The 27974-nt window shown below is 54.6% G+C and overlaps 2 protein-coding genes across 6 annotated transcripts in view; one reads left to right on the forward strand and one right to left on the reverse strand.

The window, feature by feature from the left end:
* The window catches only part of STK32C (serine/threonine kinase 32C), a 92010-nt gene extending 87141 nt beyond the window's left edge, over positions 1–4869 (forward strand). For all 3 annotated transcript variants that reach the window (XM_075757571.1, XM_075757570.1, XM_075757572.1), the window contains one exon: positions 191–4869. In XM_075757571.1, coding sequence (XP_075613686.1) covers positions 191–329 — 139 coding nt within the window. In that variant the 3' untranslated portion in view covers positions 330–4869. The remainder of the gene's footprint in view (positions 1–190) is intronic.
* Positions 4870–8752: 3883 nt separating this feature from the next.
* On the reverse strand, positions 8753–27813 carry DPYSL4 (dihydropyrimidinase like 4). 3 transcript variants are annotated; one of them, XM_075757578.1, is made up of 14 exons: positions 27541–27813; positions 24449–24537; positions 23730–23914; positions 22690–22854; positions 21276–21337; positions 21101–21181; positions 18743–18811; positions 18516–18636; positions 17642–17798; positions 15517–15658; positions 14260–14430; positions 12872–13051; positions 10777–10948; positions 8753–9871 (listed from the first exon to the last, which is right to left on the reverse strand). In XM_075757578.1, the coding sequence occupies exons 1-14, from the start codon at positions 27811–27813 to the stop codon at positions 9780–9782; spliced, it is 1959 nt and encodes a 652-aa protein (XP_075613693.1). In that variant the 3' UTR covers positions 8753–9779. The 3 variants fall into 3 exon arrangements, with proteins under 3 accessions (XP_075613693.1, XP_075613694.1, XP_075613695.1); XM_075757579.1 differs by lacking the exon at positions 27541–27813 and adding an exon at positions 26797–26912; XM_075757580.1 differs by lacking the exons at positions 23730–23914; positions 27541–27813 and adding an exon at positions 26797–26912 and having other exon boundaries at positions 22690–22865.
* Between the last annotated feature and the right edge of the window lie 161 nt (positions 27814–27974).

Below are 27974 nucleotides of genomic sequence, written 5' to 3' on the forward strand. Positions count from 1 at the left end.
TAGGTCAGTCTCTGCCATGGCCTTTTTATGTGCTCCGTATGCTCTGAAAGGACTTCTCTCGTTTACCATGGGTGGCGTGTGGGCAGCCCGGGGGGCGCTGGCTGCTGTAGCCCACCGTCACACCACTCCTTCTGCGGGGCGTTTGATCTGGGGATGACTGCCTAACGCCTGGTTCCTCTGCTCCACACAGGCTAAAGAAGAGCCAAGAGCAGACGAGCGAGTCCGTGTCCCCCCCCGAGACCACCGACGAAGCTGAGACAGAGGCCGAGTCCGAGACCTCCAACTTGAACATGTGCAGCTCCGTCTGCTCCTCCGCGGGCAGCAGCTAGGCTGCGGCTGCCAGGCGAGGGTCGCCGGCCCGCGCCGATAACCCGTTCTCAGGTTGCGCTGAGCACCGCAGGCTGTCCTCCGATACCACCGGAGAGCACCGACAACTCGTCTTGCCAAGCTGTAGCAAAACAGATAGTTCTTACAGAACTGCATCCCTGGATTTAACGGAGCGCCAGTTCAGCACACTGGTTGCCTGTCGCGGGTAAAGATACTTGCTATGCAACTTGTTGGAGAAGGAAGATCAACTTCTTTACTTGTTCTTTTTTAATGGCAGATTCCTGATCTGCACGTGTTTTTAATGCGATAGCAAGAAAAGAAGCTGCGTCCTTGGGTACAGCAAGGGAAGAGAGGGAGCAGGTGTGCAGAGGGAGGAAGGCCAAACAGGCGGTTTGAATTTTACTTTGGCGTTCTCTGTTCGTAAAGGCTGCCGTAGGGACAAGCAATCCCAAGTAATCCGGAGCAGCCCGGGGCCTCTCCGGGCTGTGGCGGGTGGCACCAGCCTCGTGGGAGCCTTCAGCTGTTGGGGTCCTGCCGCGTAAGGACGGCCCAGGCACAGTGTTGTCCCCTCGTCACCTGTCAGAGTTTCTTTCCTGACTTGGGGCAAATAAATGTTTTTTGTGTACTCCGTGGATTCTTCTGGGGCTGGGTAATGGTTAAACATGTAATTGAGGTGCAGAATGCATTTAAAATACTTGCTTTTCTCACATAGCCGCTGCGAGTGGCAAGGAGCCGTGCGAATGAATGGGAGGGTTTGGTTGTGTTTGTCTGGGTTCGGAGGACGCAATTTAGCACAGGTTCAGATTTTACTGGAGGCAAAGTGGGTGGGCTCGCAATGCTGCTGGGTCAGGAAAGGGGGGAATATCTTATTTCACCCTCCGATTTACTTTGTTCTCAGTGTAAAGTAAAAGTACTGTATATAATTTACCAGTACCTGTTTTAACTTCTTAATAAGACAGGAGATCTCCTTAACTTGCTCCAGCTGTGGATATTGCCTTTCTTCTTGTTTCCGGAGCCTTCACTATATTAGTTGCTTTATCTGCTGTAGAGTGGCTTTTGGTTACTATCGCTAAAATTGAGGCGTGGGTTCTGCTGCAGCGTACGGCTATTGTGGTACACAGGGGTTTCCTTAGAACTGCCTTCACTTTCAAACTATCCACATCTGTTTGCTGCCAGACATTAAGAGGTTGCAGGGTTTGTATCCTTACTGTGTATTCCTAATGCAAAAATGGATAGAAAATGTTTTTAACAGATGCAGACTCCCTCAGGACAAATTTTGCTGCGTTTTCAGTTTCTGTGAATGAAACCAAAAGGTGTAACTGGTACGAAACAATTTTATATGAAAAATGACACGACGCATTTATTTTCCACAGTTTTATGTGGAAGTTAGTATGTGGCTAAAATTGCACCAAACCAGATTTTTCACAGAAGTCTTTAACAGAAGTGTTGGGGTGTGCAAGCAGAGCTGCTGCGGGCAGGGGAGGGGAGCCCAAGCCTCGGCGGGTACGCGTCGCCAGACGCAGCGCTGGTGGGGTGGCGAGCCCCCAGCCCCTCGGCCGTGCCTGCCGAGGGACCAGGGCTGCACCACGGGGCCCCGGCATCGGCCATGGGTCCTTCCTTGCAGCCGACCGACACTGGCTGGGTATGGCCCGCGCCTCGTTAGGAGCTGCGTTAATGACGGGCTGAAGGGGAGCTGCAGCCGTCGGGGAGCGAGCTCTGAAGTAAATGCTTTCCCTGGGTACAGGGGGGCACCCACCCCCAACTCTAGTCCCGGGCTGTGCTGGGGGGACCTGCCCTCTCTGCGCCGCATGGCTCCCAGTCTGATTGCTGGGTACCAGGGTCACCTAATTACCCTGATCCCCTAATTACCTTTTCCTGCAGAGCAGAGCACACCTATGGGCAGCTGGCTGGGCCACGTGCCCTGGCTGCGTTTGCTGCCGGTGAGCAGCCCCGCTCTCTGCGGGGGCAGCCCGGTCCTCACCCCCGCGCTCTCTGCGCTCCCCTCGTTTTCCCCGACCCCCGACCTGAGCAGCCGGGTCTGTCCCGGCACCGGCTGCGGTGCACGCGGGCTGCCTGCGCGGGCACGGCGCCTGTCGGCAACAGCCACGAGCGAGGACCGGGGTACTTCACAACCTAGTAGTAACGCTTTAACCTCCAGTCACAAACCCGGATCAAGGCGAGCTCTGATCTGCTGCTGATCGGAGCAGTCTGATAACCCTGCTGCCGCGAGGGGCCGGAATCCCGCCGCTTGGCCTGCCAGCACTCAGGGACGGCAGGAGAAGCAGAATGAGGCTCAAACCCAAGTATTTTTTCAGGAATTATAAACTACAAGTGATTTACTCCACCAGTATGGATAGTTTTGGGTTGGTTTTTTTTTCGTAAACTCCATTGCACTATTTATCATCTTTCTGTAAATAATGACAAAAGTTTGGACTATCAGAATGACAAGGAGTGTAACTTATTTTTGGACCAAACCATCCCGTGCATGAGAGATGCAGATACATCCTCTTCAGCCAGAAGCTCTCGGGCCAGGAGAGGTGGTGGCAGTTTGGTAGGACACGTCTAATGATGGTTTCATCACTTCCTTTAGGACGAGTGACAGACGGCCCTTGAGGTTGGGGTTGGTGTGTGTCGGGAGGAGCTGGCTCACTTCTGAAACAGATGTTTCTCACCCCAAACCCTCTCTGTGTCAGTCATTTATGTTCCCTCTTCAGCACTGCTCCTCCTGGGCATATTGTGCAAAATATCGTCAGCAGCACTCGGCAGAAAGCAGGAGGGCTCCTGGGGAGACACCCGGTAATTGCTCCTTCCCGGGTTAAATAACTCGGGGCAGATTCTTTCTGCCCAGGAAGCACCACTGAAATCCAGCAACGCATCTCCCAGGGACGTGCCAGGGGAAACTGCTTTCTGCCTCACCTCAATCTATTTCTAAACCTGAATTGCTGAGAGAAGTGACAGCACACAGACCTCTAGGATCATTGCGCTGAGTAGTAGAGACACCGTGAGTGCAGTATAACTGAAGTACTCATCATCAATCTTAAATAATGCATGGGCGTAACGTCACTAGTGCCCACTGGGGACAGGGTTTATTGACACCCGTTTATGCCTCGTCCCTGGAGAAGAACTTACAAGACAAGACGGAAAGGTAGTAAAAAGAGAGATGCATCGGCTTCGTTGTCCAAATCCCCATGGTGGGTTTCAGTGCACCAGGCCCTTCTGTCCCCGCTGCGCCGCTGCTCTCTGGGCCCTTTTGTGTCGTGTCCCCGTCTGTGTGTCTCCGTCATGAGCCTGCGCTGATGGAGCCGGCCGAGCCCAGCCCCGTCGGCACCGCACGTCCCCGCTCTCCTCCCAGGGACGCCCCGTGCAAAGCCAGCCCCGTCCCTGCTGACCTTTGGGGAACAGGAGCCTCTTCCTGCACCGCTCCGGGGCTGCGTGGCTGGCACCGGCCGGGGTGGGCACGGAGAGCTCATGTCTGGGGGTGCAGCGCGGTCACCCGCCAACGCTGCCCTCCAGCGCCGGTGTCGTTTGTAGCCGTCGGTGTTGGATGAGCCTGTGCTGCGGCCGCCCGGGTGACGGTGTGCGCAGGGCCATCGGCTCCAGTCCTTGGCGGGCAGCTCGGCGGGGCCGGCCGATGAACCGGCAGCTGCCAGTCCTGCCAGCCCTGCCTCCGGGCTAGCAACGCTCAGCACAAGGCGTGCGCTGAGGACGCCGGGCTGGCACGCAGGGTTATGCTCTGCAAAGGGCTGGCCCCTGTGAAAGATGTGGGGCTTTGCGATTCTCTGAACCGCTCCTCTCCTGTCGTTCTCTCTGTTGCGTTAGAGCCTGATGCAGCTCCAGATGTGGGCAAAACTCACGGCCAAGTCATGAAATAGGTCTGGTACCAAACCCCACCATGCAGAGCTTGAAAGAAGTGGATAGCAGCTCTGGTTTACATCTCCACTACAACCAGAATACAATAATATTCTGTGATAAATACTTAAATACATGTATTTTTTTTGTATGAAAGATTTATACACGGTGTGCCATTATTGGCTGTGAAAAGTCTACACCGGCTATAAATTATTCTCCTTAAATTCCTTGCCATAAGATTGTTTTCTTATCTCCGTTGTATTATGAAATTTTGCAAAGTTGCATATTTTTAAGTGTTTTCATTGAATTCCACAGACTTCACCAGGAATTTTGTGTAGAAAACAAATTCCAGATCAGGTCCTGATATTTTTTCTGTTGCCAATCCTTTATTACTCTATACCTTGCCAAAAAAGAGAGTAAGAGTAATAAAACAATAGCAAAGAGGCCAATAATAATGAACTTGACATTGGACAGTGCTGAAATCCTGATGCCTTGGTAGGGTATTTTAAAAAATTATTTCAGTGGAAATATATGTAAAGTATATCTTTGTATTTTATGTTAATAACTTTCTGTAATTTTATTGCATGAAAATTCTACCATGTCACAGAATATTTAAGTTACGACGTTTGTGTTTTTGCAGATACTGCGAGAAGCCATTGCATATGTGGAATAATAAATGTGTATTTTTAACATTGCCAAGTATTTGTTGTCATTACTAGGTTATCGATCTGTAGAAAAAAAAACCATTGACTCTCGCAAAAAGCAGATGTTATAATTACATTTCTGTTTACACATCACAGACTGGAGCTGTTTGGCATCCAAGTTGGTGCAGCAGCCAGACCATTCCTCCAGCCCGCTGGGCGCACTGCCTGCCACCGACGGCAGCTCCCTGGCCAGCGGCAGCAGAACTTTACAGCCACGTAGCGAGCGGGTCAATCCGCCGCGGGGGGTTTTTTCTTTTTAATTTGCTGCAAATTGTGTGGCGCGGTGCCTGGCAAAGCCGGGCATTGCAGCTGATGGGTGTGTGGCTGTGTGAAGGCATGAACCACAAAAGCGTCGACGCGCTGAATGCTGTTTGAAGCCCAGCGGGACCCCCAGGGCCGGTGGGACGCTCCCTGCTAGCACAGAGCCAGGACGAGAGCTGCAGGGCCGTGGCCGTGAGAGTCCCTAAAAATTGCAAAACAGGCGTGAAAAGGGGCACAGCTGAATCCAGACATTTCACAGCGTCCCACTTTCCGGTGTCAGTCAGAAGGTATTTATAATTAATTCCCTCGGGAGGGTTTATCCTCCAGCCGTGGGGCCGAGGGCCCTTTTGATTTGGTTTGGGGTGAGGATGAGGAGTGCCCTGGGCATGGCCGCCGGGCCGGGTCACCTCTGCCCACACCGGCCCCTGCCCGGGGGCGACCTGCGCTGCATGGCTCTGAGTCACTGGGCTCGTAACGGGCTGGGGCTGGGCTGGTGCCTGGGACTGAGACGGGAGAGCGGGGAGGTGTGTGCTGGGTTGCACCCGCGCAGGGGCCGGGGGCACAGTCCCGGTGCTCAGCACCCGCTGTTGAGGCAGCAACAACGACAGCTCAGTGCATCTTAGTATTTCACTGCACAGCCCTGGATTTTGTATATTAAACTCGATAAAAATGGCCCCGGGGAACTTCAGGAGGTCTCTGGTTTTTCTCTTTCATCCCTCATCAGTACTGGGAATTATTTATTACGGTTCTCGGCGCAATGTGCCGGCTTACTTTATCTCAGTGTCGAAAGCATCTACAAAGGCTCTTCCTCACTTCAAAGGATGTGATAAAGGAAGGAGACAAATCAATGTATAAGCCTTAACTTGGGTGTCTGCAGAGCCCTTTGCTGGGGGTGGCAGCCCCGTGCCCTGGTCTTGGCAGGGCTGTACCCAGCTGCTGATCTGAGGTCTGTGCCGTGACCCCTCGTGGTGTCCCCGGCTGTCCCCGAAGGGCCGAGGGCACCTGACGAGCTGGGTCATTCCCCCTTGTACAGGGGCGAAGGTAGCAGGGTGAGGGCAGCTCCCCACACACCATTACAGGGGGCGAAAGAGCCGATGAACCACAACCGCAGGCAGCTCTGTAGCCGCTGCCTGCCCTGTGCCCGTTTATCGCGGTGCCTAAACCAGCGTTTGCCGGGGCTCACGCTCAGGGTGGGACGAGCAGGGAACAGCCCCCCCAGGCTCATCACCCGACTTTGCCTTTCGTACCTGCTGAGATTTCTTGTGCGGCCGTTTGGGCGGGCTGGCGCTGAAGGAAAGGCAGGAGCCCGGTGCTAACGCCTGGGCTACCCGGGGAGCCCCGTTTCCCAGCAGAGCAGGTCAAGGTGAGGTTTGCCACAAGCTGGGAAAAAAGCAGCAAAGAGCATGGAACCGCAGGGATAATTTTGTGTCCATCTGCCAGCTGATTTGCACACTTAGGGAAGCGTCAGGACTGTTTTCACGCAACAAGCGTGAGCCCTGTGGTGTCCCTCTCCCCGCCTTCCTTCGCTGTGGCTGGCGAGACGATGCCGCAGAGGCAGCCGTGTCCTGGCATCCTCGGGCACCTTCGGCTTGGCTGCGGAGTGCCCTCGCCCTCGATTTTAGCACTGCGCCGTTTTCTGCTGCCCATAAATTGCGCACACATTTAAGACCAATATGCTGCATTGCATATTCTGTTTTGGGTTGGACTGGGCAATTGTCGGCTTTGAATGTTACTGTTTTTTAAATAGTACTGCCATTCTGCTAGGAAGCGAGCGGTTCACCCCTGCTCCAAGCATGGGCACGGGGCTCGGGGCGCCTCCAGCGCGGCCGCGGTGCCTCACTGCCGCAGAGCCAGCCGGGAGCTGCTGAGCCGGCAGTCAGGGGCACGAAGCGTCTCCCCGGTCCCCTTCACCTGTGCGTGCCTGACCCAGAGCCTGCAGGAAAGCTGTCCAAAGAAATTAGGGCCAACCAGAGACCGTGTTTGTGCCCCAGGTGGTTTCGTTTCCCGGAGGCTCTGGCTGCGTTAGCAGACGGCTGACTCTGCTCAGCATCTCCTGGCACCGGCAGAACTGCAGAAACGGCCTCAGCCCCGTTCCGTGCATGAGGCTGGGGCGATGGCACGGCCGTGCCGGCTCCGCACCTGGCAGCTCCCTGACGGAAGAAATAAAAGCAAAGCCCCCACCACAGGGACAGGGGCAGCGGGATTTGAGCCCTCAGCTGGCGAGGGGGGTGGAGGGACCAGCCCCAACAGCCTCTGCAGGGTGACGCTGGGAGAGGGGACGGCGTCCCTGGCTGCTGCTCGGGGTACCCGCTGGCCCGAGGTACCTCTCGCCCACGAGCCTGGCTGCTGGAGACAGGGATAGTTCCAGGACAGAGAGCGCAGAACTTCCCCTGCTAAGTGCTACCAAGCTGGGGGGATCCCCGTCACCCTGTGGATGCCTGGGCAGTTGGGAGAGGTCACTGCCAGCAGACTGTAACTTTTCTCTTTCCCATTCCTTTTGTGGTTTCCACTGTCATCACTATTTAGAAAGAAAATAAATAGATGCTCATTAGTCTTGATGCAATTGCAGGAAAAAACAGAAAACCAACAAATGAAATCAAATAATTTCTTTAAAATTAAATATAAAATATACAAACAAATACATTCCCGTATATGTTTGATGCAGACATTACTACAGGTCATTGCATTAAGCTATGAAATGTAGGTAAGATCAGATAAGAAAACACCAAAAAAAAAAAAAAATCTCTTCCTGGTTTAAATGTGTGAATTCAGAGAACAAGGCATTCATTCATACTTAGTGGGTTGCATAGGAGTGCACGTAACGAGGTTTCACGCCCATGAGGCTTCGTGCCATCTTCGATCATCCCCACGCAAGCCCTGGCTGCGGGACGTGGCTCTGGGCAGGTGGTCGGTCACTGCCACCCCACCGCCTTCCACCCCCGCCGTCTGCAGGACGACCACCCCTGCCACGGCTCGGCACGGCCCCGGCGCTTTCTGCAGCCTCCCCGGTCCCATCAGCCACCAGAGAAAGGGTTATCAGCCCTGCAGCCATCTTGGGAATTTACAACAGCGCCGGACATTTTCATCAACGCTAGGTATACAGTGCTGCAGAACGCTATGATTTCAGCTTTCGGCTATGGAGCAGCTGCCTGCTCCTCTTTCCACAGCTCCTTTGTTCCCTTTCTTGCTCCCTGCTTTCAGCAGAGCTGGAAACCACAGGACGACATTGCCCGAGGAAAAGCTGCATCTCACAGACACGCTACAGCAGCTCTTGCTGCATCCGCATCTGGCAGGCATCGGGAGTGGTGTTGATCTAGTGGGATGACCACCCTCATCGTATTTTAGCTTTAGTTGTAAACCGAAGGCTTTTGGCAGGCCGGCCGCGTGACACCGAAGCTGATCGAGCAGCTCTGGGCAGGCGTGCCAGGCAGAAGGGTGAAGGGTGGGATTCCGCCTTCTTCCTACACAGCTAATGGTAATCCTCTTCTCATTGCCAAAGGGGAGTACGGTAACCTACATGCCACAAATTGATTCTACAAACCTTCACGCATAAAAACCCAAAGGAAGAAAACACAAAAATCAACTAAGATGGATCAACCACTTCTACAATTTTATGATTTCCAACAAACTTTATTCAAAGCAAGAAACAGAAAACGAATGGCGAGCCATTCTGTTAGAGGTACATGCATAGCTTTGTGGCGTAGAGGTTCACCTTTACTGTACATACCTTTAAATATAATAAACGGGCTATAATAACCTTTATAAAAGAGTTTGAAGGCCAGTTGCATATGACAAACGAGCCTTGTTATTGGTTATAAGACTTACACTTGGTTCTTGAAAAACTGTATAAATAACCTTTAAAAAACAAGCCTAACAGAAAGACTGCAGCCCCCGGCACGTCTGCCACAGCACCGGGTGCCAGGAGCAGCCAGCACCCATCCTGCCCCGGGATGCGGGGTGCCCACACCGCCCCATCGATGCTGGGACCAGGGCAGGGACAGACGGATGTGCCGCTGTCCTGCACAGCCGCGCTGGCTCTCGGGCGCAGTGACGGTGAGTCCCGGAGCGTGGCCAGGGCTGTGCACCGAGATGGGCAGAGATCTGCTGGGGGAGGCTGCAAACAGAGGAGATGCAACTCACCGTGTTAAAACCATACAGATTGAGAAGTGTTTATCGGTTAGAAGTCCTTCGGTTAAAAGTCAAAAGTAGAAAGGGCAGTCGATGCTATTAGAAAGGAGCACATTCCAGCCAAAACGCACCTTCATGTTCGTCCCGGCCACACGCCAGGCAGCAGCACGGCTGAGCGCGCTGCCACGGGGACGTCTAGGTGCCCGCATGCACAAGGTAAGGGCTTCCCGCGTGGCTAGTGAACAAATACAGACGGGGAGGGATGGAGATGGGAGCGCTACCTCTCGGGAGGGCTACTCTATTTTCTACCTACGAGAAGAAGGGGCTGGGGCAGCTGACGAATGCTCGATTTTCATCCTGACCTTGAGGGCGACCCACCGTCCCCTTCCCGGCTGGACCCGGCTCCGGCAGGACCCAAGCACACCCCAGCAGCGGCTACGGCGGGGACAGACATGCCGGCGGCGCGGGGGCAGAGCGCAGCCCCCAGGCTGCCCCGCTGGCACGGGGCCGTCAGGACAGCGAGGTGATGTTGGACCGTCCACCCGGCGGGGCGATGATTTTCTGAGCTGTGCGTCTGGCAATGTGGTCGTCTGCCTGCGACCCTGGGGAAGAGGAGAGGCGTGGGGTGTGCGGCCGCACGGTGCACGAGTCCCGTGGCTTCAACTGCACAAACCATAAAACGTTCCCTTTGTGGCAAAGACCAGTGTTTTCATTATCTATAATTTTGGACACTGTATTATCACAGTACAGTTTGGAATGGCTTTATTTGCCTGAATGTCTTTACTTTTGATTGCTTCTCTCTGGAAAACATTGTAAGTGGTTTTCCTGTAAATAAACAGTCCCATATAATAAAATGTGGGACCTTGTACAGTTATTAAACAATATGTGATCCATCTGATTCCAACCAGCTAAGAAAACAAAATTACGAAAGTCATTTTACGGGGGGAGCACTGACTCTTCAAGGTCCCTGCAGCTGCCGGGCAGATTTCTGCAGCACACTGAGCTAGGCGATGCTGAATCGCTGCCTGCTTACACAGAGAGACTGACAAAATTATCTTTTTGGTTCCTGAAAATGGAATTATTTGGCTAATCTCTACAAAGCCAACCACTTCTAACCCCGACTTGCAGGGGACGCAGCCAGGGCTGAAGCCCCGACCCTCCGACAGCCACGGCAGCGTCCCCACTGACCCGGGGCAGGGCTGCGGTGACACCCTCACCCTCACCTTCGGCCTCGGCCTCCACGGAGCCCGTATGCACGGCCGCCTCGCAGCCCCCCGCCAGGCTTTGCCGTCAGCGCATTTACATAGATACTGCAAAACATTCTAGAGAGTTCTGTGCTGCGCTTAGTCCCCAGGCTGCTGCAACAGTAAAAACTGCCTTTCACTGACCCAAAATTAAGTTCCTATTCCTCAGCTTTGCCCTGCCGCTCACACAAGCCCGGAACGCAAACCAGCCCCCCCACCCCCATCACCTAGAGTCCCCGACTCTCGGGGGCCCCGGGCCCTACCAGATAAGCTGAACCCCGACTGATGGAGGTTGCGCACGGGAGGAGCCTGGGCTTTGCCCGCACAGGGCGCCATCCTGGACGCTGAGGTGGGGGCCACGGCTTTGGTGTTGGCGAGGACGTCGTGGACCGGCCCGTCATACAGCCCTCTGGGGACGCCGTGGACTTCGGCCAGCTACCAAGAGGGGGTAAGCAGAGGTGTAAGGCACGGATCTAAGCTGAGGTGAACAAGACCCAGGCCCAGCATACGGGTCACGGCCTGCGTCTGTGCTTAACCCCTTCCTGAGGGGGTCTGGGGACACCGCACCCCCGAACAGACGCCTCCCCAGGGAGCGGGCGGCCCAGGCAGCACGGGCAGCCGGCGGCTCTTCCCGCCCCAAAACCAAGTGGAGGATGCTGCCCGGACCCCATGGGCAGAGGTCCTGTCCCCCCGGGAAAGGGGGCTCGGAGGGCAGCGCGCCCCAGCCCGTGTCACGTCCTCCTGCGGGGAGGATGCGCTCGGCCCTGGGAACCGAAGCCGTAACGACTTCGTTACCAGTGTTGCATCGCGGATTTCCGTAAGGCTGCTTCTCCTCCCAGGCAAAGCAGTGACAATCATAAGGCCAGAAGGGACTTGTTTTGAAGATGAAAAGTGCTGGTTTTCAAATTAAAAAGGCACGGATTGATAGGTTATCAGGAAGTATGTAGCATTTTCTGCAGAAATGGTTCTCTTACATGACCTTTGTCTGCATCTTGCTGAATGTCTTGTAAAGAAAACGTCCTGCTCAGTGTCTTCCAGCACTCTTTGTGACCGCAGTCAAAAGCTCCAGGTGAATCGAGGCTGGAGAGCCGGCCCCGGGCAGGCTGATGGGGGTTTGCAAAGTGCCGAAGGCACCTGCCTGAAGGCATCAACACCCCCCACCCGGGGTGACACCAGATCACCGTCCCACCAGAGCAGGGACTTCAGCTCACGGTGTGTCAGGGCTTGTGTTTACCAAACTCTGTTCTTTATGATAAAAACATATGGCACGGAACGTCTGCTTCCACTGCAGACAGAGATGCAGCTCAACTGCTAACAAGGAGCCGGGGCACCCCCTGCCCCAGCCGAGGGGACCAGACAGCCCTCCCGCCGCGTCTCTGTGCGTGGAGGGGGATGCGGGACATGCCAGGGACACGGGGGAGGCCACCGCCAGCACTGCCAGACGGAGCAGAGGTGGCTGCTCACCGCCAGGCAGTGCCGCAGGGGAGACCTGGCCTCCCGCAGGGACCTGGCAGGGTCCCATCCCCATCCCCCAGGGACCTGGCAGGGTGGTGCCATCCCCATCCCCGTCCCGCCCTGACTCCAGAGGCACCCCCAGGCACCCCCAGGAGGGACGCCCAGGAGTCACCCACAGGCACCCCCAGGAGGGACGCCCAGGAGTCGCCCACAGGCACCCCAGGAGCCGGGGGTTCCTGCCACAGCTGCCAGCACCGCCGGTGCCTCCGCAGGTAATTTGGGGTTAACGATTTCTGCTCTACCTTCATCGACAATGCATAACAAAAATTTCAAAAATAACCATGGAGAAGGGGAGGAGGGCAGAGCTGTTAAGAAGCCTGTTATATATTTGCACATCTTCATAGCTCCTTAAAAAGCTGTGCTGGCACACTGAAGGATTTATCTTATTGTACTTCCAGTAACGACCGAACGCTCCATCCATTACCCCTTGACAGATGCAAAGCAGATACCGGTAATACAATAACATCAACTTTTCTAACACAGATAGGAGAGGAATTCCTCCCTTCTACCTCAGTACAAACCAAGCAAAACCAGATTTGGTAGAAGCCATATATACTTTATATACCTATTATAACTTTATAATAAGCAAAAAATACTAGTAAACTAGTATTACTGGTTATAATACTAAAATAGGCATTACTGATTGATTAATGTGCTAAGCCACACACCAAAGCAGTTATATGACATTACAAATTTCCAAGGCCTAAGATTAAATAATATTAATAATATTCTCATTTTTGTTGCCTCTTCCATCAGGAAGCTTGCTATAGCAGCGACTGTAATACAGTAATGCAGAGAGATTGCAATGAAATACGGGATTATGGCAAATAAAGTTCTCCTTACCCTGTTTCTTGCCTTTATCCTTTTATAAACAAAATCAGGGAATGTCTTTCTAGGAATGAAGCGACCTGACCCCTGGGTGACAAACAGGTTTCCATCTTCAAGAACAACTTTTCCTTGACTTATGACCACGGTAGGAACCCCGTGGCACTCTGTCCCTTCAAATATGTTGTACTCCACGTTCTGGAAAGAACAAACCGAGATACTCAATATGGTTAAGATTTAAGAAGAGGAGGTGACAGTCTAGCCAACTATACCCCCCCTCATTCTTCTACATTGCTTCCCGTGCACGATCAGTTGGACTTAACTAACCCTTTATGTTTCAAGTAGTAAGATTCATCTAATTGGATGAACTAAAGCAAACTGGAATGGAGAAACGAAATCCTCAGAACACCCAGCACTTGCCCAAAAGACGTGGAGCAAACTAGACTTTCACTGTATGCGAACCATCAACTCTCTCAGCCCCAGAAGAGCCCTGCTTACGTTCTCCATTTGGGGACAGAAGTTCTTGTCATTTCTTCCAAGTCACTGCAAGTTTTCTACCAAAATAAGTATGGAAAGTCAGGTCTGTTTTCTGGGAAATGCAAAATCGTGCCCCTTTCTTCAAATGCTCCCATTTCTATCACTAACAAACTACCCAAAAAAAACCCAAACCACTTTACAGTGAAAAAATGCAGCATTATAAAAAAAACAAAAGTGAACTTTCTGGATGAAATCCTCCCCTATTCTTCTTTTATAAAGAAAACAAACACCTGCATATTTCAATCATAATGATAATTTTCTTCCATAAAAAACATTTTGGTGAAAACACCCACATGGGTCAAAATGTTTCTACATTAACTTCAATGAGCGCTGTCACCACCATTCCTCACCCTCCCCTTTCCACTGCAGCTTTCCGTCTGCGGCTCACGGCGGGAGTTAATCTGGGGACGCCCAGGGCCTGTAAAGCCACGGCTGAACTGCCATGAAGATGTGCCCCAATGTGCCCCGAGTGACCGACCCCTACGGACAGCAGCGCCCGTGGAGCCACGCGGGAAGGGTGCTGATCCATTAAACTATACCAAAACGGTTTAATACTGCAACCAAGTGCAGCACTCATGTTTTTCTAGTCCACAGCGGACACATTGGTGTTAAAATGTCTGTACCAGACGCAGACGGTCTCAGAGTAGTCACTGCTACTCAGTTACAATCCCCTCCTTCACAGTAACCAAAGGCTACTTCCATTTGCCTGTATTTTTAAAAGCAAACGCAAGGTCCTGATCACTTTGTCCACATAAACAGCTCCTCCCTCCTGAATGATATGATCTTTCTGATCTGAAGAAAAATATTGCTTCACTGCTTTCTTCTGACTCCAGAATCAGCTCAAGAAAATAATTTTTAAAATATTTTACCAGATTGTGGGTTTTTGCCGAGATTATTTTTGTAGCCTTGGGGTTCCACAAAACCAGGTCTGCGTCAGCGCCCACGGCGATGCGTCCCTTCCTGGGGTAGCAGTTGAAGATCTTGGCAGCATTGGTACTGGTCACTGCTACAAAATCGTTCTCGTCCATCTTCCCGGAGACCTGGGACAGCGAAGGGAGGAAGGACCGTCACCGGGGACGCGCCCTGCTCCCTGCAGAGGCAGCAGCCCCGTCCCCGTGGCTGGACCCCGCTCTCCCACCAGCAGGAAGAGCTCTCCCACCAGGCACTGGGAGAAGAAACCCCAGGATCCAACCGTGCGACCGTGCGGTGGGAGGATCCTCAGGGCTGCAATTACAGGGAAAAGGGAGGCATGGGGGGCTGCGCCTTGTCCCTGTGGGGCAAGTAACGCAATAGATGGGGTTTATTTTCCCCAGACTCTGTGAGATTTAAGGTCTCTGCAAAATAAGACTTTCACTGGTAGGCTCCAACTCCCTGTACAGGCGTGTCACGTCCACCAAAGACGGTTAAGTGTATTTCCATGAAGACGGGAAGTGAACCCGAATAGTGCCATTTCTCATCCTTATTTATTATCTTCAGACAAATTTTATTGACCTTTGAACAAAGCCTAGCTAAGACAGACACTTGGGGGTGGCTTGGTTCCCCAGCTCCTGGAAGCCCGCTCAGAGATGCCTGCTCTGTGGAGGCAGGTTAGAGCCTCCCAGGGACGCTCCTGGTGGGACTCGGTCCCACTGGCCAGAGGCTCGTGGTCCATGGCTCTCCCTCGGCAGCAGAGCTCCTCTGCCCGGCAGACACGGAGCTGTCACGGGAATCCGTCCCCACCGGTGTGGCCTGGGGCAGCTGGGCAGCCAGCAGGTATGGCCATGGCCATGGCCACCAAGGGAGAGACGCCCTGTCCCCACCCACCTCCCCAGGCTCCTGCGAGCACCAGGGAAGAGGAATGTCGTGTCTTACCCTTAGGAAAATTTGTTGGAGAGACTTTTGCTTGTGACTGCAGGTGAGAGCGGGGTGGATGGTCCCCGTACCGAAGCCTTTGAAGACACTTTGAAGGCATTCGAGTGTCACATTTTCTCTCATTAGCAAGTTCCTTTGAAGGAGCAGTCTAGACAATGTCACACCCCCTGGCTCGTTTGAATTAACGAGGCTGCTGACATCACCCAGCACAAGCACTGCGCACGTGCACTTGCACGCACAGCTGCGCGAGGAACCAGCGTTACTTTAGTACCTACCACACACTTTTCCCAAATTATCGCCATCCGCTCTTCGATGCCGTTGGTTCCCTCGGGGATGAGGGTGAAGTTGTCCTTCCCCACTGCCTTCTGCGCGGTGGTGAAGGTGCAGTGAGCGCTGCCCGCAACCTGCAGGTCCCCGCTAGGCAAAGCAGAGCGGAGCACGTCAGAGACGGCGCCTGACGCCGCAAGCAGCCTTCTGGGCACGAGCACCACCTCCCCGCCCTGAGACACCGCGGGGAGAGCCACCCCCCCGGAAAACTGCCCGTGGCACCAACGGCTTGTGGGCTCGTGCTCGCTCCGTTTGGTACACGTTGGTTTCACCGACAGAGACTGCAAAGGCAGGCGGCTCACGGCCCGTAAATCCCACGGGAAGCCGAGGGCAGTTCAGATTGCCTCTGAACCTTTTTACAGGTACTCCGAGGCATCTCACTCGATGGATTCATACCGGAATTGAGCACTGGAATCGTCTACAAGATGTAAACTGCAGCCTCATACGCACTAACCTGGCCATCTTTTTTACTATTTAAGCCAACATTTTAATCGTTGTAGCTTCCTTTTGAACCTCAAATTATTTTAGGAAATGGTTCTCCAAGCAAGGTACTTTTAAAGCAAGGTTATGGTTAAATAAAACAAGACCCTGAGAAACCCAAATGTGCTACACCATCATATACTACAGCTGAAGGAACTGGATCCGCACCGGCAGACAGGGCACAGCAGGGCAAGGGGAGAGCTGAGCGCGTGGAGGCTCGGCCAGCCCCAGAACATGCCTCCAGATTTGTGCCAAAGCTGTGCTAGACTGACCTATGCTTGTATTTCATTGCCTCCTCTAAGGAAATATTAAATGTATTGAGCTATCGTGATATGTAAGAGATACTAACATGAAACGCTTTTCTCTTGTTAACAACTGTTTATCCTTCTAGGGGAAAAAAATCGCATTTCAGGGAATTCTAAGAAATGTTTATTTCTTCTTTATAATATATATTGGATGTAATTTTTTTACAATTATCTGGATCCATAAACATCTCTCATCCCATTTCAAAAACTCTTCCCACATTACTTCTGGACCCGATCTTTCTAACCCCACCCACAGCAAGCTGGAGTCAAGGCAGAGAGCTTTCCTGACCGGTGCCGCTCCGCCGGCTCTGTGGCCATCAACGCAGAAGATGCTCGGGCCGAGCCGCGGGCACCCCGATTGCAAACCCTCCACTGTGAGTGAATCCCCACTTCTACGGACTGCTTTCTGCAAGGTGGCGGTGACAAATTTGGTGCGTATTTGCTGTGAAATGAGAAACCCTGGCTTGTGGCAAAGCTCCAGCCGTGATTAACAGCTTGACGGCTGCGTCTGTATTTCCCTGCCCGTCTGCCTGCTGGGCTGCCAGCGCCCGCCTGGTCCCTGCACGGCTCCGGGGATGCTCCTGCCGGCCCCGGGGCTTCGCTGCCTAACTTGATATGCTGAAACAAATCCGCATCGGGATGTGCCCTAAAAGCTCCTGTTTCACACATCTTAAAATCTTGCAAACGCCCAACACTGCTTCCGCTAAAATCCTTCTTTCTGCTTTAATGCTAAAGCCACGCAGGAGGCTCTCCCCGGGACACGGCAAGGCAGAGCGGCAGTGGCTGCTGTCCCTCCAGCGCTGGGGTGTCCTGGCCACCCTGCGGGACGCTGCGCCTCCCCCCGCTTGGTTCTGGAGGGGGAACCAGGTAGTGTGAGCCTGATCTTTACAGGAAGAATCTGGTAACCCTTACCTGGCCTCATCAGAGCACAATTCAGACTCTTTCAAAGAGTTGCCGGGTTCCTTGCTCAGCGATCACCCAGAGATTTATTCTTTTGATATGGAAAAGTGCGGCAATTCATAGGTTATTTTTCCTACTCTAATAGCAAGGGGAAAGCTGAATTGTGTGCAAGCCCTTGCTGTGCTGCTGCACCCCACGGTGCCCAGTGCAGACTGGGGATGTCCCCGGGAACAGGGAGCAGTGAGAGGTGGGGGTGTCCCCAGGGAGGCGAGGGGTTGCCAGCCCCGCTCTGCGGGCAATGCTGCTCCTGTAAACGGCATTGGAGCGAACGCAGGCGGGATGCAAGCACGAGGGATGCGCTCAGGCATCCGCGCTGACACAGACTCACCAGGACAAGAGGGAGGTGAGGTGATCCGGCGTGGTGGGGTCCGGGCTGATGGGGGGAGACGTGACGAAGGCTGCAGCTTTGGCCCAGTTTTTACTCCAGTAGTGCGACCCGTCGGTGCCCAGGCTGGCGGTAATGGGCTCTCCGTACACAACCGTGCCTACGGAGCAATCAGTTAATGAGTGCAAACGTGCCGCGTGTCCTGCAGCCGCTTTTCACACACTGCAGACAAATACTGCGGTTAACCATACAAGACAGTTTCGCTTATCCTCAGTGTTCCCACTCTTTCAGCTTTTTAAATTCACATTAATCCTTTAGATTATCTCAGACGATCGGGAAACGCTGTCAAAACAGGTTTTGAATCTGTCTGTTTTCTCCTTAGACCAAACATACATTCGTAGCTACAGAGCACCATGCCTCCTTTCAATCAGACCAGCATCTCTCTGGCAGAGTCTCCTGGCTGGGGGCAGAGGTGGCTCTGGACCCCGGGGGTCCCTGGGCATGGCCTTCTGCCCCACTCCCCAGGACTGCTTCCAGCTCTTCCCACTCTACCCCCAGTTTGAATTTGGAGCTTGCTCCAGATCCATTTTTCATTTAGTCCATGACAAATGATGGCAAGCGAATTCTTTCCTTTCTTTCAGCTGTGCCTACTGAGATTCAGGTGTCCAAGTTTCAAGCACATCATCTCAAATCTTTGCAGCTCAGAGCAATTAGCTCTGGCACACCCTGCGAAGAAAAGCCAACACCAAGTTTTAGCACCCTTAAAATGTGAGAGAACTTGGGTGCTAACGAGCTCCTTAACCTTTCAGCTAGAATGATATTCCTGGACATATTTGAACAGGCTCAATTAGAGTGTGAACGTGAAACAACGCTTTACCTTTTCTCTTTGCTTGAGCTAACACATCCGCTGCACCTCTGCTCATGACTTTGGTGACGTACAAGGGGCAGTTGGCTTGTTTCGCGATGGTAATTGCACGGTACACCGCCTCCGCTTCCACCTGCGGACACCAGAACAGGCAGAAAATGTCTCAGGGCAGCTCTGCCACAGCCGCAGCGGCTGTTCCAAACCCCGGGGTAGTTCTGCTGAAGGACTGGAGATGTTACCTCCTCGGGGCGGCTGAGGACGTGCCCTTCTGGCCCTGTAATCCCGAGTTCCAGCAGCCTCTTTTGCTCCTAGGTGGACAAAGACAAATGAAAGAGCAGTCAGTGACATGAACAGCCTGTCCAAGGCAACGTGGGACACGAAATGCCTTTTCAGAAGCACCTGAAGGACGATGGAAATTCATGAGTACAACTAAGCGACACCATTTATACCTGTGACACTCCATAAACCGCTGCAGCTGCTTCCTAGCAGACCCACCTCATGCTGTGGAAGCATTTCTGGACTGGGACCTGCTGTGTCCCAAGGGTACCTTTGGACCTTCCCCACAGGATTTTGAAGCCATCACTGCTTACTCTAAGGCTGTGCCAGATGCGGTGCATGGCTACAGGAAAGGACCAGATGTTTCCCCCAGACCTGAGGCTGCCTGAGCCCCGGGGAAGCAGAGACAGGTGCCAGGGACGTGAGGCTGTCAGCGGGACGCAGCAGGAGCCACCTCTCCAGAGCTTCGCTCCGTGAGTCACGCAGCCACGGCCACGTGTGTTCCCCGGCCCGGTGCACTTTGCCATGCAGCGGCGGGGATGTGGCTCAGATGGAGGGCTGCCGCTGCTGCCGCTGCTGCCACTGCTGCTGCCCCCCGCCTCGCAGTTTTGGGGAGAGGCGGGGGGGAGGGAGGTTTTGCACAGCCGCTGCCCCAGCACTGGGGTTGAAGCCGAGCAGCTCCACCTGGCTGCACCCACGTCCTCTCCCACCCGGCTCCGCTGCTCCGGCAGCACCAGCTCCCCAAAGAGAGATGCACTCGGTCCCGCTGTCACAGCCTCACATCACGACGGGCACGAATCAAGTCCCCACAGGGACCCCGCGTTAGCTGGGCCCCCATGGTGACAGAACCTGGAACGAACGCTGGGTTGCACCCAGGTTACTCACGTTGCCTTTGAAAGCAGCTGTCTAGCACGTGCCTCAACCAGTTTCCTGTCTGTGTCGTTCTGTATCATGTAATGCTCCCACTGAGCTGGCATTAGGTGCAAGGACATTATTCAACACTACGGACAAGATCTCGCAGGCTTTAAAGGATCCTGCTCTTAGCAGATGGTTAGTTTTGAACCCACTGTACTCCTATTGCAGATATCCCCCGAGTTTGTCCCCAGGGCCCGAGTGTCCTCACGCTGGCAGCTTACAGGAATACTTCTGAAGATACTGAACTGCTTGGGATCACGTTATGTTTCACAGCCAGCTGAAGACAAGGTTTCTCAGATAAAATCCCAAGGAGGTGGGAATTAGCCCTTGTCCTGTTTGTTCAAATAAGCCCATTTGAAGGACTGGGATCCTGCTTTCATTTGAAATTCTCCTCCCACACCAGACTGACACTTGCGTGACCATAAGCTAAAAGGAACTGCAAGTCTAGTTTTATAATCTCATGGCAGTATGTGCCTAAGACTTTCTTTTCTACAGGTAAAAAGGAAAAATAATGAACCTGAGCCAACTCTACAATACCAAGGAAGTTCCCAGTACTGGTTTTGGTAACTACTGCCAAGCATAATGTACGTTATTCCAGAAGATCCAAACCTGCCGTCCAGAGGGACTTGACAGGCTTGAGAGGTGGGCCCGTGTGAACCACGTGGAGCTCAACAAGAAACCTCTTCATTTTCTCAAATACTCAAGACGTCTGAACAACATAGATAACGTGATAAGGTGTCACTTCAGGCAGCCAGTCATCCTTTAAGAAGCCCCAAAACGTACTTGTTGGGAACCACTGACCAGTCCTCGTAAAGATTTCTGCGCTGACACCCAAGTGTGTGCAAGGAGTTGGGAGGATGCTGCTGATTTTAGCAGGTGCCCCCGATCCTCCTGCACGTCCTTCTGCCTGCACACGCTGCCGCCACACGTCTCGGATCGGCCCCTTCCCGCCAGGGCTCGGGCAATCAGCTAATCCCCGGAGCGCGGGCGGAGGCGCGGGGGCCGGACGCAGGAGCGCGGTCTCTGCGCTGCCCTGGCTGCTGCAAGGCTCGGAGCCCCACGCACGGACCGAGCCCGGCTGCTCTGCTGCCAGGACACGAGCTCTGCTCGGCGCTTGCCGGAGCTCTCGGAGGTGAGCGGCCGGGGTGACGCCCTGCTGACAGCGGGCACTGGAAAGCGCTCGCGGGTCCTCTCCCCAAAGCAACCCGGGGCCGCAGCAGGCTGCTCCTCCTCCTCTCATCTGGAGCGATCCCTACTGCATTTGCAGCACCGGCTGAAGGTTAAAAGCCTGCTGGCGCTGCTCCACCTGCCGCCAGACGCTACAGCCCAGCTGTTAAAGTCAGCACTTTGCCCTAAATCAAAGTACTCTGGTCAACCTTTCATTTAAATGAGTCTAAATACTGCACCTCATCGATGATGTCTCCGTTTTCAGCATGCACTTGGGCGATGGCCCCCAGGTCTCGAATAATGCAGAATATTTCGTACATCTGCCAAGAGAGAGCGGGTTGCCCCGTATCAGGTAACTCACGGTTCACGCTCAGAGCGTGAGGAGTCTTGCGGGACGCCGGCTGGCTGCATTACCTGGGCATCGGTGCACTGCAGTTTGTCTTTGTAGGCCATAAAAACCAGGAAGGAGTTCACACCTTGAGAAAAGAAAATCAAAAGCGTGTTTATTGTCACAGCTGAGAACTCGGCGATCTGGTGTGGCCGAGCAAGGGGGGTTTGAACTGGGGTTGGGGGGGGCTGTGCAAGCTAGAAGCAAAGCAAGGCGAAGGGCTGAAGTGGGAAACGCCCCCACAAGAACCGGACCCCAAAGCCCAGGAGCCATGAAAGACAATACACCCCCATCTCTGGAAAACCACCCCATCGCCCATCTCTGATTTTCGGTACTCTCTGCAATTGACCCGAATTCACACAATCAAACGCACTGCTCCCAATCTGAGTTTTCCCTCCAGAGGTGGTTTCAGTTTAGGGTTTATCCCCAACTTCTTTCTGGTAACTGTCTGTGAATTAGTGTACTAGCAACACAGCCAAAGGTGGGAATCTTTAATATTAGAGCACTGTTATTAACCTGGAGAAAGAGATGGGCAGTACCTCGCATACAGCACTGCACAGTCCTCATTCATCTCTAACATAAAGGATGATTCATGAAGCACCGAGTCAAAGCCCGAGAGTTGCTACTGTATTTTATATGGATAGAGGCAACAACTAAGCCCACACTACAATCAAATTACAAACAAACTGCATTTCATGGGAACATACATATGAAAAATATGCGGTATAAGCTTGGAATAGCTGCATTACTTCAGCCACTCTGCATTTTAATAGGAAATTCACTGCAAATTTCTATGTTAATTGACCAATTAAGCGCTTGCTTGCAAGACTGCAAATTACACTGAAGTCATTTAGCTCTACATTAGCATATCTGAAAGCAAAACGTAGTACCAAACGTGGAAGTAAGTCCTAATGAAATGCACAAATTCCTGCCGCACGGCCTGGTTTCCAGTAAGTCACGTCCAGCGGACACATCAGGATGTGCAGGAATTATAGGCACGAACGAAATCTCTAGGGAAAGCCTAAAGCTTAGTTTCATTCTATCAATCAGCCCCGTCTTGAATGTCTGTATTTAACTCCTTCTCTGCGCGTCAGGCAGCCTGCATCAGGGTACCCGATACCACTCCTTTAGCTTCCCAAATTCGTTTTCATGACTGGGCTGTACGTTGCCCAGAGGCGAGCACACGAACAAGCTGTTGCGGTACCGATCCGGTGTCAATACCCCCGTCCGCACCTTTCTCCTAGGTGGCAAAAGTCGGGGAGTTCACACCTCAATCGCAAAGGAGCGAGGTCCCCACTTCTCCCCGGGTAAGGGCATCGCTGCCGGGCGGCAGTAAGTGTCACAGCTGACGGTGACCTGCTAATGTGCCTGCACTGCAACTACCACGCTGTGGGGGTTTTTGGTGGGTTATTGCCAGAACACCGCTCTTTCTGTCCGTACCCTTGTCCTTCACCAGGGCTTCCAGTTCCTCCTTCAGGCTGTCGTGCCAGCGAGGGATGTCGATGTGCAGGGAGTAATCGCAGCAGGCCTGGCTGTCGGCGGTCCCGCGCCACTGCTCGTAGGCAGCCAGGAGGCTGGTCCCGGCGTCCGCGCAGACGTGGTCAACTGGGGAAACACTGCACAGCGTTAGCACGCGTGCCAAGGAAAGGGCGAGAGGAGTGCCTGGGCAGTGCAGCAGCCACCCGTGTTCTTGGGCAAGACTTTACTGCGGTGACAAGGAGACGTTTTAATACTAATTCATTTTTATAGCATTGAATAAAGATGAAGGATAATCAATTTCCTAGGTGAAGTGAAACAAATGGAACAAACTAACTCCAAGTTTCAGCTACTATTATCCCTTTTTTCACACAGCCTACCTAGCACGACACCTGAGAGGCCGGTGACCAAAGTGTGTCCTTGCACACTTTTGCACATGGTGCAAACACTCCCTTGGGCACCTTCCACGGGCAGTCACCCACAGCCCATCAGTTACTGCACCTCCTCTCATCTTTGTTCCTATTCCCTACAGTATCGGCTCGAGATCGGTACAGATCGACGCCAGGACTTGCTGAGGCTGCTCTTTCAGTCACATACTACAAGGGGCCTCGGGGCCAGAACAAGACAAAAACAGAAATCAAAATTATTTTACATTAACATAGAAATGGAACCCATGCTCACAGAGCTGAAAAACTCTCATGAAAACACAGCCGCAAAGCTATTAAAAACATATTAAAATGTTCTTAAAAGTTTTCTTCTATTTTATTCTCTTACGCAGCAAAGCAGGAGCAGCTATATACTTTTAATACACACGCGTGGCAATGGAAGGAGGTTCTGAATGGCACGTAATGCATTTTAATGAGCTTTATAGCACTTTGATTTTGACAGCAAAAATTAACGTCTCTGCTATGAGGGTAAATAATCTCTGCAATGATAAAAGGCCCAATGTATTTTGCTAAACAATGTTCTACTTAGAAGTCTGTTCGAATGCTGCTCCATCTTACTGATCATTGTGGTCCCTCCTGCCAGGGCTGCCTTTGTGCCTTGGTAGAAGTCATCAGCAGAGGTCATCCCCATGACGGGCATCTGCAGTCTGGTATGGACATCTATCCCGCCGGGCATCACGATCTGGCCATAGGCATCAATTGTCTTGACACCACCAGGAACAATCAGGTTCTCTCCAATTTGTCTGAAAACGACATGAAGATCTCCTGTTCATTGGCAACGACTTTCAAATGAAGATGCAAAACCAACTTCTAAGTTCTGCTTGTGGCACGCACGCGTGTGCTGCCCACGCCTCCTCACACCGTGGGGCCGGGTTCTGCTGGGGAACCCATCCCACCCCTCCTGGCTCCGGCACTCGTTAGCGGCGTTGGGACACGCCAGGCCATCACCTGAGGGACCCTGCTCAGAGCAGAGAGCTGCTGGGGTCTCGCTGCCAGACTCTGGACACTTCTGACGTGCACAGAGCTTAACCTGGCTCCTCACTCGTCTCCTGCACAACTCAGAGCAGAGCATCGACTGTCAGCACTTCGCGCATCTTCCCAGCCACAAAAGCACGCTAAAGCAGCTCTTTCCTGACAATATTCTGAAAAGCTGTCCTCGTTTTTCAAAAAGGGAATATATTTCCAGGAGAAAAATGCCAGAAAGTACCCTTGTTCACATTCCATGGCACTGTATCGTGCCTGGAAATTACATTACCAAATACAAATGTTTAACTTACTTTATTAAACCGTCTTCCACATAAATGTCTCCATAAAATGACTGATCATCGTTGACAATTTTTCCTCCTTTGATTAGAAGCTGGTCACTCTAATGGAAAAAAAAAAAAATCCACATTTTTTTCTAAGATTACTTTATTTAGATGCTACTTTACTCATTCTGAGCTTTCATTAAGTCTAGGACTTAATATTTTGCCCTTCAATCATTTCTTCCCTGTGAGGGTGGTGAGGCCCTGGCCCAGGGTGCCCAGAGAAGCTGTGGCTGCCCCTGGCTCCCTGGCAGTGTTCAAGGCCAGGTTGGATGGGGCTTTGGGCAACCTGGGCTAGTGGAGGGTGTCCCTGCCCATGGCAGGGGTGGCACTGGGTGGGCTGGGAGGTCCCTGCCCACCCACACCAGGCTGGGGTTCTGTGACTCTATGACTCTATGAAGTCCAGTCACTATCCAAACTATTCTACACCAAAGCCCAACTGTATTTTGCAAAGGAAACCATATAAAATTGTCATTTGAGAGGAACATAGATCTCCTGTGAAGCACGGTACAAGCCTGGGGCGTACAGGCAGCACAGCCTGACAGCTCTGGGTACCAGCAAGCCCCCCATTTCAGAGGCCTGAGCCCCACATCTCTGAGCAGAGCCGGCCGCAGGGAGCATGCTCCAGCCTTTGCTGCTCCTGCCCTGCCTTGCAGGAAGCACGCGGCCACCTCGAAGGCCCACCACGAGCTCCTTCGGAGCAGGTTCAGAGACTGACCGAAGTTCTCAGCAGTTTTAATAGGTCAGCAAGATAACGTCCTGCAGCTCGGCCATGTACCTGCCTCCTCCATCAGCCCCGGTGACAGAGACTTTTAAGTTCACCTTATTAACCTGACAATTCATTGACATTTGTTAGTTTTCACAGCCTTGTCGGAGGCAGACAATGCCTCAAGGACTTTCCTCGCTTCAAAGCAAGACACTGGTACAGTTGTCAGCTTTGCAGAATCTTTAACCAGAAAAATTAGAAAGCAGTGGCATTTATGTAAATGTGGAACTGCAGCCTAATTTAAGAGGATTCCTCTCCTGCTCGCTGGTGTCGCTACAAAAATTATTACCAAGGCTAAGATGGGCAACACAAAGAGCACGGCCTCCGCACAAAACCAACTGAGGGATGCGAGAGCACGTGGAGATGACTTACAACACAGCAATGCTGCTGATGCTAAAGAGCCTGGAAAACATTTTGGGGTCTTGTTTTAAAGAGCATCGCTGGCACATAAAACATATTAAAGAATTGCATTGCGTTTTTTAAAGTATCGAGGCTTTTTCTGCATCTTTATTGTTTTCCCTCGTCCCACAAAATCAATCAAAAGAAGCTTCTGTGCTGGCTGCCCCACGGGAGAGCCCTTCGGGCCCCATCTGAGGATGCCGGCCCCCGCCCTCCTCACCCCCCCGCTGGGCGCCCCAGCCCCGCACGCCCCGAGAGCCGCTCCCGCAGCAGCGTAACGCAGCGCAGGCACCGCCGGGATGGTTTCACGGGAACTCAGCCATGAGCCAGCAAAACGAGCGCGGAAAAAAGGAAAAAAAAAAAAAGAAAAAAAAAAAGCATCGCTATCTCCAGATTTTCCCTTACTCCTGCCGAGAAGCCCTGGCACCAGGGGAAGGGAATCCCCTCCTACGCCAGCCGGGCTGCTCCGGATCCGAACAGCAACAGCGGGGAGCGGAGCGCGGCGGCCGCCAGCAAAGCCCGGGGCAAAGCCGGGCTGGGGCGGGGGGCTCGGCAACGACCCTGCCCGGGGGGCGGCCAGATGCCGGGCAGGGAACGTGGCAGGCTGATGCTTCCCCCCCGCCCCCGCCAAGCCCCTTCCGCGAAAAAAAAAGCGTTTCCGAAACACGTTTTCCGTCCCAGCGCCCAAACCAAAGTTAGGGAGGCGGCGGGGCAGCCCCGCAGCCGCGGTGAGGGTCGCGCCTGCCTTTGTCCCCCGCGGGGCGGCCCGGCGGGCTTTGTCGGCGGGACCCGGCTGCGCCCCAGCAGCGGCAGACAAAGCGCCGGGGCTGCGGGCTCAGGCCGGGCCGCGGCCAACAAAGGGAGCGGCGGCGCCCGCGGGGCGGGGGGCTGCACAGCCCGCACCCCCCGCCTGGGAGGGATGGCTGCTGCGGCAGCGCTGCCCGCGGGGCGCCGAGCCCGCCGGGCTCCGACCCCCGTTAGCGTATAAAACCACCCCGGCGGGGCGCTCCCCGGGTGTCCGGCCCCACGGGCGGCGGGGGACCGCCCCGCTCCATCGCCCGCGAGCCCCGGCCCCGCGTCGGACCGGCCCCGGGTGGGAGCGGGCCCGCAGCCCCCGGGGCTCCCGCCGCCCGCGCCAGCGCAGGAGACCCCTCACCGTGACGCGGGGGATGCTCTTCTTGCCCTGGTGCGACATCTTCCCGCCGCACTCCGCCCGTGCGCGCGTGTGTTTGTGTGCGTGTCCGTGCCTGTGTGGGCACGTCCCTGCGTGCGTGCGCGCCCCCCGCCGCTGCCGCCGGCTCCCCCCGCCCGCCGCCGGCCCGGGGCCGCGCTCCCGGCGCTGCAGACAAAGCCGGCCCGGCGCGGAAAGGAGCGGGGCCGGCCGGGGTGGGTCCCGCAGCCCCAACCTCCCCCCCCCTCCCGCGGGCCCGGCGGCGGGACGGGGCGCGCAGCCCCTGCCCGGTCCCGCTGCCGCCCGGAGCGGCGCTGCAGCCGCGGACAGGGGCCGTGGGGGCCGGTGAAAGTTGCGTGCCCCGAAGGAGAAGTGGCCGCTCACCGCCCCTCGGGCCGTCCCCTGCAAGCGGCCGGTCCGCCGGCCTCTTACGGGCCCCCTTACCGGGCGCGGGACTCCCGCGGGCCGGCGGCGCTGGGACGGGACGGGGCCCCCGCTCGCTCTCCCGGCGGGGTCTCGGCCAGAGCGGCTCCGCGTTCCGTCCGGGGCTCCGCAACCCGCGGGGAGAGAAGGGCCGAGGGCCGCCGCTACCCACGGGGGGGGCTCCGGGGCTGGCGGCTCCCCGCACCTGCCGGCTGGCTCCGTGCCTGCCCCGGGCCGGCGGGAGGGCAGGGGACGGGGGGGGGGGGAGGCGGGCCCAGCCCCTGCCCCGCCGCAGCCGCCCCTTACCTGCGCGCAGCCGTCGGGCGGCTCTCCCGGGGCGGCGGTCCCCGGGGACGGCGCGGCCGCGCCGGGGTCGGGGCCGGGGCCGCGGCCGCGGCGGTGCCCGCCGGAGGGGGTCCCGGGGCCGAGGGCGCCGAGCGAGGCGAAGTCCAGCGTCTTGTTTTCGAAGGCGTCCTCCACGCTGCAGAACATGCCGCCGCGCTTCTGCCGCGGCCGCGGGCTGCCCGCACCCAGCCCCGCGAAGCAGGCGGGCAGCGCCTCCTCCCGCCGCCCCGACATGGGCTCCGGGCCCGGCCAGCCACCGCCCCCGCTCCGCTCCCGCCGCCGCCGCGCTCCCGCCGCCGGCTCGCCCCGGGCAGAAGAGCAAAGCGCGTTAAAAGCAGCGCGGGGACCCGCCCCGCCCGGCTGCCCGTGACCATCCACCCGTGGCACGGCCCCGC

Source organism: Balearica regulorum, chromosome 7 (genome assembly GCF_011004875.1).
Source record: "Balearica regulorum gibbericeps isolate bBalReg1 chromosome 7, bBalReg1.pri, whole genome shotgun sequence".
Classification (NCBI taxonomy): domain Eukaryota; kingdom Metazoa; phylum Chordata; class Aves; order Gruiformes; family Gruidae; genus Balearica; species Balearica regulorum.

Bases quoted from the DNA above. Each gene is read 5' to 3' on its own strand.
- DPYSL4 (XM_075757578.1), bottom strand. From the start codon at position 27,813: ATGTCGGGGCGGCGGGAGGAGGCGCTGCCCGCCTGCTTCGCGGGGCTG. The intron at 18,637-18,742 runs GTAACATCTCCA...TGGTGTCCGCAG, and splicing joins TCCTCAGCCGCCCCGAGGAG to GTGGAAGCGGAGGCGGTGTA. The intron at 15,659-17,641 runs GTGAGTCTGTGT...TGCTTTGCCTAG, and splicing joins CTCACCTCCCTCTTGTCCTG to CGGGGACCTGCAGGTTGCGG.